The following is a 13,114-nucleotide window of genomic DNA, read 5'->3' as shown; positions in this document are numbered from 1 at the left end:
TGCCAAACAAAATGAGAAAATTCTGTGTGACAGAACTGTGAATCAGGTTTGATATGGCCTTTCATCCAGCATCTGATTGGTTTTGCATGCAGACATGCAACAAAGTAGAAAACTAGTTGGTGTCAACAGTATAAAAACTAAATGGCCCTCGAAGCATTCCGTTTTTTATTCTAAATCAGAGCCTACCCATGCAAACCTTTTTTTTCAATCTCTTTCACTTTTTCTACAAATTTATTTCGACACTTGCAGAGGCATTACCAAAGTGTGGGAATTTTTTTTAAATGTTATCAAGTACTTTTATGATTTTTAGCAGTGAATTTCCTTTCAATTTATGCATGCCAAAGTCGAGGGTTTTGCTGTTGTTGAGATTTTTTTTTGTATGGTGTGTGTGTGCTGATGTTGGCAGCTTCTAATTGTCCATGTGATCTCTGCACAGCAATTTTAGACCCACAAAGACAAACTGTCACTAACCCTGCGTCTAACCCTTCTGTCATTTTCTTTCTCCTGTTGATCCCTCCTTTCTTTCCTCCTCTACTGTCCTTTTCAACTCTTGTTCCCTCTAACCTGTTCTTCCTGCTTTTTTGCACTGTAATCCACTCGTCTTCCTTCCCTTTCGCTTGTGTTTCACTTCACAATGTTGATTTCACACTGTCATTGGCTTGTCTTGCTTCCACCACGCCGCCTTTGACATATGCACGTTGGCTTTTTGACCCCTCGTTTTTGTAAATCTTTTTTCACCTTTGCTGACATTGTAACCTTTGTTCAATTTTCTTCTCCTCCTCCTCTTGCATTCTCACATTTGTTCATATTTCTGAAACGAACCATTTCCTTGATCCACTTCTCTTGTTTTTATTTCTTTTACAATTTTCTCATTGATCCACTTCATTTTTTTACTCCATTTACCCGTCACTTTTCTCATTCCTCTTTCATCACTCGTCGCTTCTGCTGCTTCGTTTATCTCGTACTTCATCTCTTACATTGTTTTGTTCCTTGGCATCCTCCATGTGTCTTTCCTCTCTGTCCTCTTGTCTTTTGTCCCTTTTTTCCCCCTCTTGCGTCCTGATGCAGAATGGAATGTTCTACACTAGTTATGTAAGTACTTATCTGTTTAGAGGGACATGTTTTAACAAGCTTCTCAGAAATGTCTGCTCTTTGGCTTCCTGGTATGCTTATCTTCCTCATCTTTTTTGTCAGTTTCTTGTTTTCCCCTGGAGACACCTAATGACAAAAGATTTCCACAAATAACTTCCTCATCCCTGAGCTAAAAGCTAATGATGTGTGCTATTTTTGCTCTTACTGACTGATACCAGTAGTTTAGAAGAAAATAATTTTTCATTCTCACCTTTCCTTGTTAGACCAGTGTTTAACATTTTTTTATTTTCAATAAATGCCACAGAATACAACATAAACTGAAAGCAAGAAATGCCTTCAAATACACACTTATTCCTAGTTTTTGCTGGTGTTTTGTTCTTTAGAACATTTAAAAGACCTGAATGAAATGTGATGTTGTTCCTCTTTGCAACAAATTAGTCTGTATTTGGTGACACTTGTACTTCTTTCTACTCAATGGGCAGGTAATATTACTAGTTCGTCCTTAATTTGTATTTTTTAAGATAATTTTTTATCAGACTTTATGTGAATGAGATTTTAATACTGATTGGAATTTTATTTTTTTAAACAGTCAAAACAAAAATACTCAAGCGAGAAAAGTGCAATGCTTCTGAACGAATCTGCCATTTGTTAATACGCACGTAATGCTGCGTTCACATGCAACGCCATTATCCTCTCAAATTCACGCCTGCTACCTCTTTTTTGGAATGCATCAAATTTGATGATCACTGCTTCTCACAAAATGTTCATAAACTAGATGCTTCTGTTGCATGCAGGAGAAGCTACCATCAAACTTTTAGTTTAATTGCTGCATGGAAGCATTGAATTTTTCTCATTTACATTATAAGGAAAACATGGATGACGTGAAGAGATCAGGTTTATTTATTTTGAAAAGCTCTACAAAAGCATCAATAAACACGTCTCCATGTCTGGGTTCAAGATTTATTGAGTCTTTTTCTTTTTTTTCTTTTCTTACTGTGATCTTTACCATCTATACTAGTGGAGCTGCGTCTGAATAATGGCCCTTTAGTGTTACCTCTGTGTCATCTGTCTCCATTTAAAACTCACCACTGAACTCTTTACTCCTCAATAAATTGGACTTCATTATTCTCTCATCAAAAAAATTCACTGTCTCCTGTTAATTTATAAAAGTCTGCTTCTTTATCCACCTTATCTGAGCCATTTTTTTGCATACCTCATCCCCAGTGTACAATACTCGCTCTGCTAAACTGATCTTGTTAATAGTCCCAAAATCAAACTCTTTACTTTCTTTGTCTTTTCAATCTGCTGCAGCTAGAGACTGGAATGATTTACAAAAAACTTTTAGAACGGACAATTTTTTTCCTCTGATTATATTATTCAGTGTACCGTAATTTCCGGACTACAAGCCGCTACTTTTTTCCTGCGCTTACAGTCCTGCGGCTTATTCAGTGACGCGGCTAATTATTGGATTTTATTGGCGGCCGCCGTGTACGTATTTTTGGACACAGTGAATAGTTTGAATTCTCTAACATCAAACACAAGTCATTTGTTTTTCAACACACCTCTAAGCAGCCAAACAGCATGGACTTGACTTCAGGTCTTAGACACTTCAGTCATGGTTCAACAAAACGAAACACGCATGTCCAGCCGCATCCCAGAATCCTTTGGTGCCATTAGACCCAACGTGCACGTGATCGCCGCTACAATATGATGAAGCTTTCAAGTTAAAAGCAATCGTTAAAAGCAGCGTGAAAAAATCACCAACGGGTTTGGAAAAGCCGGTCAGCTGCGTGACGGAGAGAACAGCGCATGCTCAGGAGTGCATTTACCTCTGAGTCATAGTGACTCGGCTGGCTGCACGTAAATATGTGGCAATAATATCAGCCTTTATTTTGTCGGGACACGACTGGAAACACAAATTGACGTGGTCGTGTTAACGGTTTCTAAGGACTGAGCAGAGATTTGCATTGAAACGCTCACAGCCTCCGTGTGAGCTGGAGACTGCGTGTCGTGTGAGCTGCGGGGCCGATGGCAGTCTGAAGGCTCCCACACGTAACAACGCATCCGCCTCTCATACACAAAACGTACAGTATTAAGTCCGATTGCTCTGCACAGACACGATTTGCTCCGTTCACCGGCGCAATGGGGACGAAGCGCTCCTCCCTGTAGCCGCGCTTGCCAGAGCTGTCGGAGTAGATAGGAAGGGGAGACAAGGAGCGCGCGGGAGCGCGGAGGCGTCGAGCCATTCTGCAGGCTGCAGCCAGGGCTTACTCGAGGCGTCCGCGGAGCAAGTGTTTGTTGTGGAAGGAAACTTCTGACCCACGCGCCGCGAGGAGGCGCGCGTATCGCGCTGAGGCGCGCGCTTTTCAGTCGTCGCTGCTTTATTTTACTAGTGTGTTTTTTAAACAGCCCTGTTACTCCCATAACGCTGCCGCGACACAAGCGGAAGGAGAGCTTTACCCGTTCACCCCTCCATGCACTGCTGCTCATTCTTAAACACGTACAACAGTATGGCGAGCCGGGCGTTGGCCGCCCCGCCTTTAGCCCCTAAGACTCATGGGAAATGGGGGATCGGGGATGTAAATTTCCTCATCATAACTGAGGGATGTAATGTTGATTATATGGTTACTGTTTGTAATTTTATGTGTGATACCTAGATTGTCAATAAGTTAAAAAATAAAAATAAAAATAAAAACCATAACTGAGGAACTTGTGAACAGAATAGAGGTGCATACTGTTTGGCAGATGCAGATAGACTCAAAGACATGAGCCTGAGGCAAAAATGACTCCACCCACTGTGTGCTAATAAATCACACTTACACTCTGAGTCAGGAAGTGATACGTCAGGATGACAATGTTGCCTAATTCATGCGGCTTGTACCCCGACGCGGCTTGTGTATGTATAAAATTAGTTAAACACGTGAAAATGGGTGGGTGCGGCTAATAATCGGGTGCGCTTTGTAGTCCGGAATTTACGGTATTTCTTTTTCTTTTAATGGCTTTCCTTCATTTCTCAAAAGATCTTGCCTTTTGCCAGGCCGTATTGTAAATAAGAATGTTCTTCTTAATCTATCCTGCCTTGATAAATAAAGGTTAAATAAAATAAAATTTGTAACCCAGTTTGATGACTTGCTGTACTGGATTAGTGCAAGAAAAAAAAAACAATAGTTATGTTTTGTTGCAAATAAGTAAAGTGTTATAAAGTTTAGAAGGAAAACAATCAGATTCCATGTTTGTTTTGGGTGGAGCTTCTTCTGTGTTTCTGTCAACACAGAAGAACACTAACAACCATCCTCGCTAAAGACCTATTAATAATAATTAAGTGATTGTTGGTGGAAAAATGATAACTATATTAGCCTAATTATGTTTTAAAAAATCACAAATAAGTCACTCCCAAGTATAGGTCGCACCACCTGGCAAAACTATGAATAAACAAAAAGAGATTTATACTGCAGAAAATAAGGTAGTTATCATAATCTGGTTCGTAACTCGGTTCTGATCATTACAAAAAACAGTAGTTGCCTAGTTGATCACTACTTGCAATTTAAAAGCTGCAACTGTACGATCAACACATAATGATCTATGTGAGGCAGCTGAAGAGTTTTATCAAGACAAACAAAAACCAGGGAAAAAATATTCACGGAATGATTGTTTTTAAAGTCTCTGAGAAAGAAGAGGCAGTATGTGAGGTTGCTGCAAATGTAAGCAGACACAGGAGACATTGATGTGAATATAGCATACTTCACAGATAGCACTGTAGCAGCGATGCTGGCTGTCATACATCCTGCATGATGAGTAAAAACTTCCATATTTGAGATTCTCTGCAAGTCTCCAGCATCCTCTGCTGGATTTCTTCTCTACAATAGTATGTATCATGTGAGAAAAGCCATTCATCCATTTAACCCTAACTTAGCCTTCCTTAAGCGTTCAAGTCATGCAGGCCAGGTTCTGCGTGTGGGCGCTGCAGCACCCAAGCTTCAGTTTTGAACAGGTGAAGTATAAACATCAGACTGAATGACTGGAAGTTCATCTGTCAACACTACAAATAATGAAACATGTGGGAAAGAGGTGGATTAAAGAGCTAAACAGACAGGGAGGAGCCGCGCTAGAGGCAACAGATGAAAAATTCACTAACAGAAGACTGATAGTAGTAGATAAATGTGAGGCGGTGAAGGCAGACAACACTGTGGGAATCTACACAAAGACTGGAAGAGAACCAACTTATGCATCAGCTGCATCTCTGTTTGTGTCTGACATGTCATCTTTAATAAGGAATGCAGGGAAATAAATAAATGATGCCTGGGGCTAGTTTAGACAAGACGTTTTGATGAAATTGGAATAGGTTGTAAATGAACGAGTTAGGTGTTGGGTGATAGTAAAGTCATTTTAGTCTATTTGCAACATTTAAAAAAACTGAAGCCACAAAAATAGAAATGGTGTGAAAAATCCAGTTTCTTGACTGAACTGACAGTGGATTGTTGTTGAATCTAAAAGCAGAAAGTGATCCGTTAGCTTTTATTCATTGATAGCTCATCATTAATAGCAGTGAATTTCAGTTCCAGTGCCTTCTTTTGCTCATCTTTAAATCTAAAGGTTTTTATTTTTAATTGGTTGAATGCTGTAAAGCATTCAACCCTTTGTTTTCCTGTTTCTCTTTATTGGTTGAATGCTATAAAGCATTCAACCCTTTGTTTTCCTGTTTCTCTTTATTGGTTGAATGCTGTAAAGCATTCAACCCTTTGTTTTCCTGTTTCTCTTTATTTATTATTATCGTATCTTATAGTATCTTCCGCCGTTTTTTGGCGTTTAACTACTTCTACAATTTTTAACCTATTTTAACCATTCTACTATTAAAATGTTCATCTCTTTCATTTTATTTCTGATTTGTTTTCCTGTTTCTCTTTATTGGTTGAATGCTGTAAAGCATTCAACCCTTTGTTTTCCTGTTTCTCTTTATTTCTTTATTGGTTGAATGCTGTAAAGCATTCAACCCTTTGTTTTCCTGTTTCTCTTTATTGGTTGAATGCTGTAAAGCATTCAACCCTTTGTTTTCCTCTTCTGCTATCTTCCGCCGTTTTTCGGCACTTAACTCCTTCTACAATTTTTAACCGATTGTAACCATTCAACTTTTAAAATGTTCAGCTCTTTCAGCTAATTACTGCTATGACTTTTGGTACTTCTAATCCTTGTACTTTTTAAGATATTCCAGGTTTTCCGGGAATTTTTGCTCCATTGAAATACATGGAGAATTTTTCGTGCAGAAGTTCACAGTTATACTCCTTCTACAATTTTTCACCTATTTTAACCGTTCGACTATGAAAATGTTCAGCTCTTTCATCTTATTCTAGATATGGCATTTTGTTCTTCAAATCCTTGAACTTTTCCAGATATTCCCGGATATTCCCGGATTTTCCAATTATTTTGCTCCATTGACAATACCTTTGCTTCTTTAAACAATTGTAACGTCAACATGCTTTCAGGTAGAGACACCGTTCAAACATTTAAATGTTCAAAAGGCTTTGGACTTCAACATAAGGCTCAAAATTATTATGGGATGGCAACACCACCTACAGTTTGGCGGCCATTTTGTGCCAAAATGTGAGGCAATTTTAAACTTCTTCAAACTTTCACCTATTTTTACCATTCTACTATTACAATGTTCAACCCTTTCAGCTTATTCCTTTCAGCTATGACATTTGGTCCTTCAAATCCTTGAACTTTTCCAGATATTCCCGGATATTCCCAGATTTTCCAATCTTTTTGCTCCACTGGCCACACCTTTGCTTCTTTAAACAATTGTAACTTTAACATTCTTTTGGCTAGAGACACCGTTCAAATAATGAAATGTTCACAAGGTTTTGGATTTCAACATAAGGTTCAAAATTATTATGGGATGGCAACACCACCTACAGTTTGGCAGCCATTTTGTGCCAAAATGTGAGGCAATTTTAAACTTCTTCAAACTTTCACCTATTTTTACCATTCTACTATTACAATGTTCAACCCTTTCAGCTTATTCCTTTCAGCTATGACATTTGGTCTTTCAAATCCTTGAACTTTTCCAGATATTCCCGGATATTCCCAGATTTTCCAATCTTTTTGCTCCATTGGCCACACCTTTGCTTCTTTAAACAATTGTAACTTTAACATTCTTTTGGCTAGAGACACCGTTCAAACATTTAAATGTTCAAAAGGCTTTGGACTTCAACATAAGGCTCAAAATTATTATGGGATGGCAACACCACCTACAGTTTGGCGGCCATTTTGTGCCAAAATGTGAGGCAATTTTAAACTTCTTCAAACTTTCACCTATTTTTACCATTCTACTATTACAATGTTCAACCCTTTCAGCTTATTCCTTTCAGCTATGACATTTGGTCCTTCAAATCCTTGAACTTTTCCAGATATTCCCGGATATTCCCAGATTTTCCAATCTTTTTGCTCCATTGGCCACACCTTTGCTTCTTTAAACAATTGTAACTTTAACATTCTTTTGGCTAGAGACACCGTTCAAACATTTAAATGTTCAAAAGGCTTTGGACTTCAACATAAGGCTCAAAATTATTATGGGATGGCAACACCACCTACAGTTTGGCGGCCATTTTGTGCCAAAATGTGAGGCAATTTTAAACTTCTTCAAACTTTCACCTATTTTTACCATTCTACTATTACAATGTTCAACCCTTTCATCTTATTCCTTTCAGCTATGACTTTTGGTCCTTCAAATCTTTGAACTTTTCCAGATATTCCCGGATATTCCCAGATTTTCCAATCTTTTTGCTCCATTGGCCACACCTTTGCTTCTTTAAACAATTGTAACTTTAACATTCTTTTGGCTAGAGACACCGTTCAAATATTGAAATGTTCACAAGGTTTTGGACTTCAACATAAGGCTCAAAATTATTATGGGATGGCAACACCACCTACAGTTTGGCGGCCATTTTGTGCCAAAATGTGAGGCAATTTTAAACTTCTTCAAACTTTCACGTATTTTAATCCTTCTAATATTACAATGTTCAACCCTTTCAGCTTATTCCTTTCAGCTACGACTTTTAGTCTTTCAAATCTTTGAACTTTTCAAGATATTCCAAGATTTTCCAGGATTTTCCAAGATTTTTGCTTCATTTAAATACATGGAGAATCCTTGAAAACCTTTGTTGCTTTCAAGCATTATAACTTTAACAAGCTTTCAGCTAGAGGCACCGTTCAAACATTGAAATGCTCAAAAGGCTTTGGACTTCAACATACGATTTGAAATTATTATGGGATGGCAACACAACCTACTGTTTGGTGGGCATTTTTTGACAAAATCTGAAGCAAATGTTGCAATAAACTTCATCCATGGCTGGAACTGAACATATTGAAATTCACTGGATCTGGACATATAAGGAATGTGGGCGTGGTTAGCAAACAAAGCTCGTTGCTAAGGACGTCCAAAAGTTTACTTTTTCCGATTCATCTGAAACCGACGTTGATTTGTTCCTCATCTCCAGGCGACCGAAACATAAAATGGTTGCTATGGAGATAAAATCAATAGAAAAGCCGCCATTTTGAAAAGAGTGGATTTTCTATCAACTTAGAACATGTAGCTTTTACCAATATAATACTCTCAAACAACGTGTTTTTTGGAGTCAGTTGATGATGCTGAATCCAATGCTAGTACTTTTAGCCATTTTAGCAACATCTTCAAATTTTCAACAATTCAGCCATTTTTTAGACAATTTCAGCTTTCATGCTTAAGTCCTACAAATTTTGACCTATTTCAGCCATTCTACTTTTACAGTGTTCAACTTTTTCAGCTTATTCCTGCTAGGACTTTTGCACCTTTAACTTTTCATGGTTCTTCCAGTACAGTTCAGTCATTTCTTCAGCTAATTCAGCTTTCATTCAGCAGTACAGCATTCAACCCTGCATTTTCTTCTGGAAATGCAGCTCCTTCTAGTTTCTTTATTGGTTGAATGCTGTAAAGCATTCAACCCTTTGTTTTCCTGTTTCTCTTTATTTATTATTATCGTATCTTATAGTATCTTCCGTCGTTTTTTGGCGTTTAACTACTTCTACAATTTTTAACCTATTTTAACCATTCTACTATTAAAATGTTCATCTCTTTCATCTTATTTCTGCTATGACTTTTGGTTTTTCAAATCCTTTTACTTTTTAAGATATTCCAGGTTTTCCGGGAATTTTTGCTCCATTGAAATACATGGAGAATTTTTCGTTCAGAAGTTCACAGTTAAACTCCTTCTACAATTTTTCACCTATTTTAACCGTTCTACTATGAAAATGTTCAGCTCTTTCATCTTATTCTAGCTATGACATTTTGGTCCTTCAAATCCTTGAACTTTTCCAGATATTCCCGGATATTCCCAGATTTTCCAATGTTTTTGCTCCATTGGCCACACCTTTGCTTCTTTAAACAATTGTAACTTTAACATTGTTTTGGCTAGAGACACCGTTCAAATATTGAAATGTTCACAAGGTTTTGGACTTCAACATAAGGCTCAAAATTATTATGGGATGGCAACACCACCTACAGTTTGGCGGCCATTTTGTGCCAAAATGTGAGGCAATTTTAAACTTCTTCAAACTTTCACCTATTTTTACCATTCTACTATTACAATGTTCAACCTTTCCAGCTTATTCCTTTCAGCTATGACTTTTGGTCCTTCAAATCCTTGAACTTTTCCAGATATTCCCGGATATTCCCAGATTTTCCAATGTTTTTGCTCCATTGGCCACACCTTTGCTTCTTTAAACAATTGTAACTTTAACATTCTTTTGGCTAGAGACACCGTTCAAATATTGAAATGTTCACAAGGTTTTGGACTTCAACATAAGGCTCAAAATTATTATGGGATGGCAACACCACCTACAGTTTGGCGGCCATTTTGTGCCAAAATGTGAGGCAATTTTAAACTTCTTCAAACTTTCACGTATTTTAATCCTTCTAATATTACAATGTTCAACCCTTTCAGCTTATTCCTTTCAGCTACGACTTTTAGTCTTTCAAATCTTTGAACTTTTCAAGATATTCCAAGATTTTCCAGGATTTTCCAAGATTTTTGCTTCATTTAAATACATGGAGAATCCTTGAAAACCTTTGTTGCTTTCAAGCATTATAACTTTAACAAGCTTTCAGCTAGAGGCACCGTTCAAACATTGAAATGCTCAAAAGGCTTTGGACTTCAACATACGATTTGAAATTATTATGGGATGGCAACACAACCTACTGTTTGGTGGGCATTTTTTGACAAAATCTGAAGCAAATGTTGCAATAAACTTCATCCATGGCTGGAACTGAACATATTGAAATTCACTGGATCTGGACATATAAGGAATGTGGGCGTGGTTAGCAAACAAAGCTCGTTGCTAAGGACGTCCAAAAGTTTACTTTTTCCGATTCATCTGAAACCGACGTTGATTTGTTCCTCATCTCCAGGCGACCGAAACATAAAATGGTTGCTATGGAGATAAAATCAATAGAAAAGCCGCCATTTTGAAAAGAGTGGATTTTCTATCAACTTAGAACATGTAGCTTTTACCAATATAATACTCTCAAACAACGTGTTTTTTGGAGTCAGTTGATGATGCTGAATCCAATGCTAGTACTTTTAGCCATTTTAGCAACATCTTCAAATTTTCAACAATTCAGCCATTTTTTAGACAATTTCAGCTTTCATGCTTAAGTCCTACAAATTTTGACCTATTTCAGCCATTCTACTTTTACAGTGTTCAACTTTTTCAGCTTATTCCTGCTAGGACTTTTGCACCTTTAACTTTTCATGGTTCTTCCAGTACAGTTCAGTCATTTCTTCAGCTAATTCAGCTTTCATTCAGCAGTACAGCATTCAACCCTGCATTTTCTTCTGGAAATGCAGCTCCTTCTAGTTTCTTTATTGGTTGAATGCTGTAAAGCATTCAACCCTTTGTTTTCCTGTTTCTCTTTATTTATTATTATCGTATCTTATAGTATCTTCCGTCGTTTTTTGGCGTTTAACTACTTCTACAATTTTTAACCTATTTTAACCATTCTACTATTAAAATGTTCATCTCTTTCATCTTATTTCTGCTATGACTTTTGGTTTTTCAAATCCTTTTACTTTTTAAGATATTCCAGGTTTTCCGGGAATTTTTGCTCCATTGAAATACATGGAGAATTTTTCGTTCAGAAGTTCACAGTTAAACTCCTTCTACAATTTTTCACCTATTTTAACCGTTCTACTATGAAAATGTTCAGCTCTTTCATCTTATTCTAGCTATGACATTTTGGTCCTTCAAATCCTTGAACTTTTCCAGATATTCCCGGATATTCCCAGATTTTCCAATGTTTTTGCTCCATTGGCCACACCTTTGCTTCTTTAAACAATTGTAACTTTAACATTGTTTTGGCTAGAGACACCGTTCAAATATTGAAATGTTCACAAGGTTTTGGACTTCAACATAAGGCTCAAAATTATTATGGGATGGCAACACCACCTACAGTTTGGCGGCCATTTTGTGCCAAAATGTGAGGCAATTTTAAACTTCTTCAAACTTTCACCTATTTTTACCATTCTACTATTACAATGTTCAACCTTTCCAGCTTATTCCTTTCAGCTATGACTTTTGGTCCTTCAAATCCTTGAACTTTTCCAGATATTCCCGGATATTCCCAGATTTTCCAATGTTTTTGCTCCATTGGCCACACCTTTGCTTCTTTAAACAATTGTAACTTTAACATTCTTTTGGCTAGAGACACCGTTCAAATATTGAAATGTTCACAAGGTTTTGGACTTCAACATAAGGTTTAAAAATTATTATGGGATGGCAACACCACCTACAGTTTGGCGGCCATTTTGTGCCAAAATGTGAGGCAATTTTAAACTTCTTCAAACTTTCACCTATTTTTACCATTCTACTATTACAATGTTCAACCCTTTCATCTTATTCCTTTCAGCTATGACTTTTGGTCCTTCAAATCTTTGAACTTTTCCAGATATTCCCGGATATTCCCAGATTTTCCAATGTTTTTGCTCCATTGGCCACACCTTTGCTTCTTTAAACAATTGTAACTTTAACATTCTTTTGGCTAGAGACACCGTTCAAATATTGAAATGTTCACAAGGTTTTGGACTTCAACATAAGGTTTAAAAACTATTATGGGATGGCAACACCACCTACAGTTTGGCGGCCATTTTGTGCCAAAATGTGAGGCAATTTTAAACTTCTTCAAACTTTCACCTATTTTTACCATTCTACTATTACAATGTTCAACCTTTCCAGCTTATTCCTTTCAGCTATGACTTTTGGTCCTTCAAATCCTTGAACTTTTCCAGATATTCCCGGATATTCCCAGATTTTCCAATCTTTTTGCTCCATTGGCCACACCTTTGCTTCTTTAAACAATTGTAACTTTAACATTCTTTTGGCTAGAGACACCGTTCAAATATTGAAATGTTCACAAGGTTTTGGACTTCAACATAAGGTTTAAAAATTATTATGGGATGGCAACACCACCTACAGTTTGGCGGCCATTTTGTGCCAAAATGTGAGGCAATTTTAAACTTCTTCAAACTTTCACCTATTTTTACCATTCTACTATTACAATGTTCAACCCTTTCATCTTATTCCTTTCAGCTATGACTTTTGGTCCTTCAAATCTTTGAACTTTTCCAGATATTCCCGGATATTCCCAGATTTTCCAATGTTTTTGCTCCATTGGCCACACCTTTGCTTCTTTAAACAATTGTAACTTTAACATTCTTTTGGCTAGAGACACCGTTCAAATATTGAAATGTTCACAAGGTTTTGGACTTCAACATAAGGTTCAAAATTATTATGGGATGGCAACACCACCTACAGTTTGGCGGCCATTTTGTGCCAAAATGTGAGGCAATTTTAAACTTCTTCAAACTTTCACGTATTTTAATCCTTCTACTATTACAATGTTCAACCCTTTCAGCTTATTCCTTTCAGCTACGACTTTTAGTCTTTCAAATCTTTGAACTTTTCAAGATATTCCAAGATTTTCCAGGGTTTTCCA

At 37.2% G+C, this 13,114-nt stretch overlaps 1 protein-coding gene across 20 annotated transcripts in view; it reads left to right on the top strand.

Moving 5' to 3' along the window:
- si:ch211-200p22.4 (phosphatidylinositol-binding clathrin assembly protein) overlaps positions 1 to 13,114 on the top strand; it is a 147,820-nt gene that overhangs the window by 87,164 nt on the left and 47,542 nt on the right. For 12 of the 20 annotated variants that reach the window (XM_011487631.4, XM_078935977.1, XM_078935971.1 and 9 more), the window contains one exon: positions 1,069 to 1,092. The exons of the other annotated variants lie outside the window; for them this stretch is intronic. In XM_011487631.4, coding sequence (XP_011485933.1) covers positions 1,069 to 1,092 — 24 coding nt within the window. The remainder of the gene's footprint in view (positions 1 to 1,068; positions 1,093 to 13,114) is intronic. 20 annotated transcript variants of the gene reach the window in all.

This window comes from Oryzias latipes, chromosome 18, assembly GCF_053564925.1.
Source record: "Oryzias latipes strain Hd-rR chromosome 18, Olatipes_Hd-rR_3.1".
Taxonomy (NCBI): Eukaryota; Metazoa; Chordata; class Actinopteri; order Beloniformes; family Adrianichthyidae; genus Oryzias; species Oryzias latipes.
This window is presented reverse-complemented; position numbering and strand designations above follow the sequence as displayed.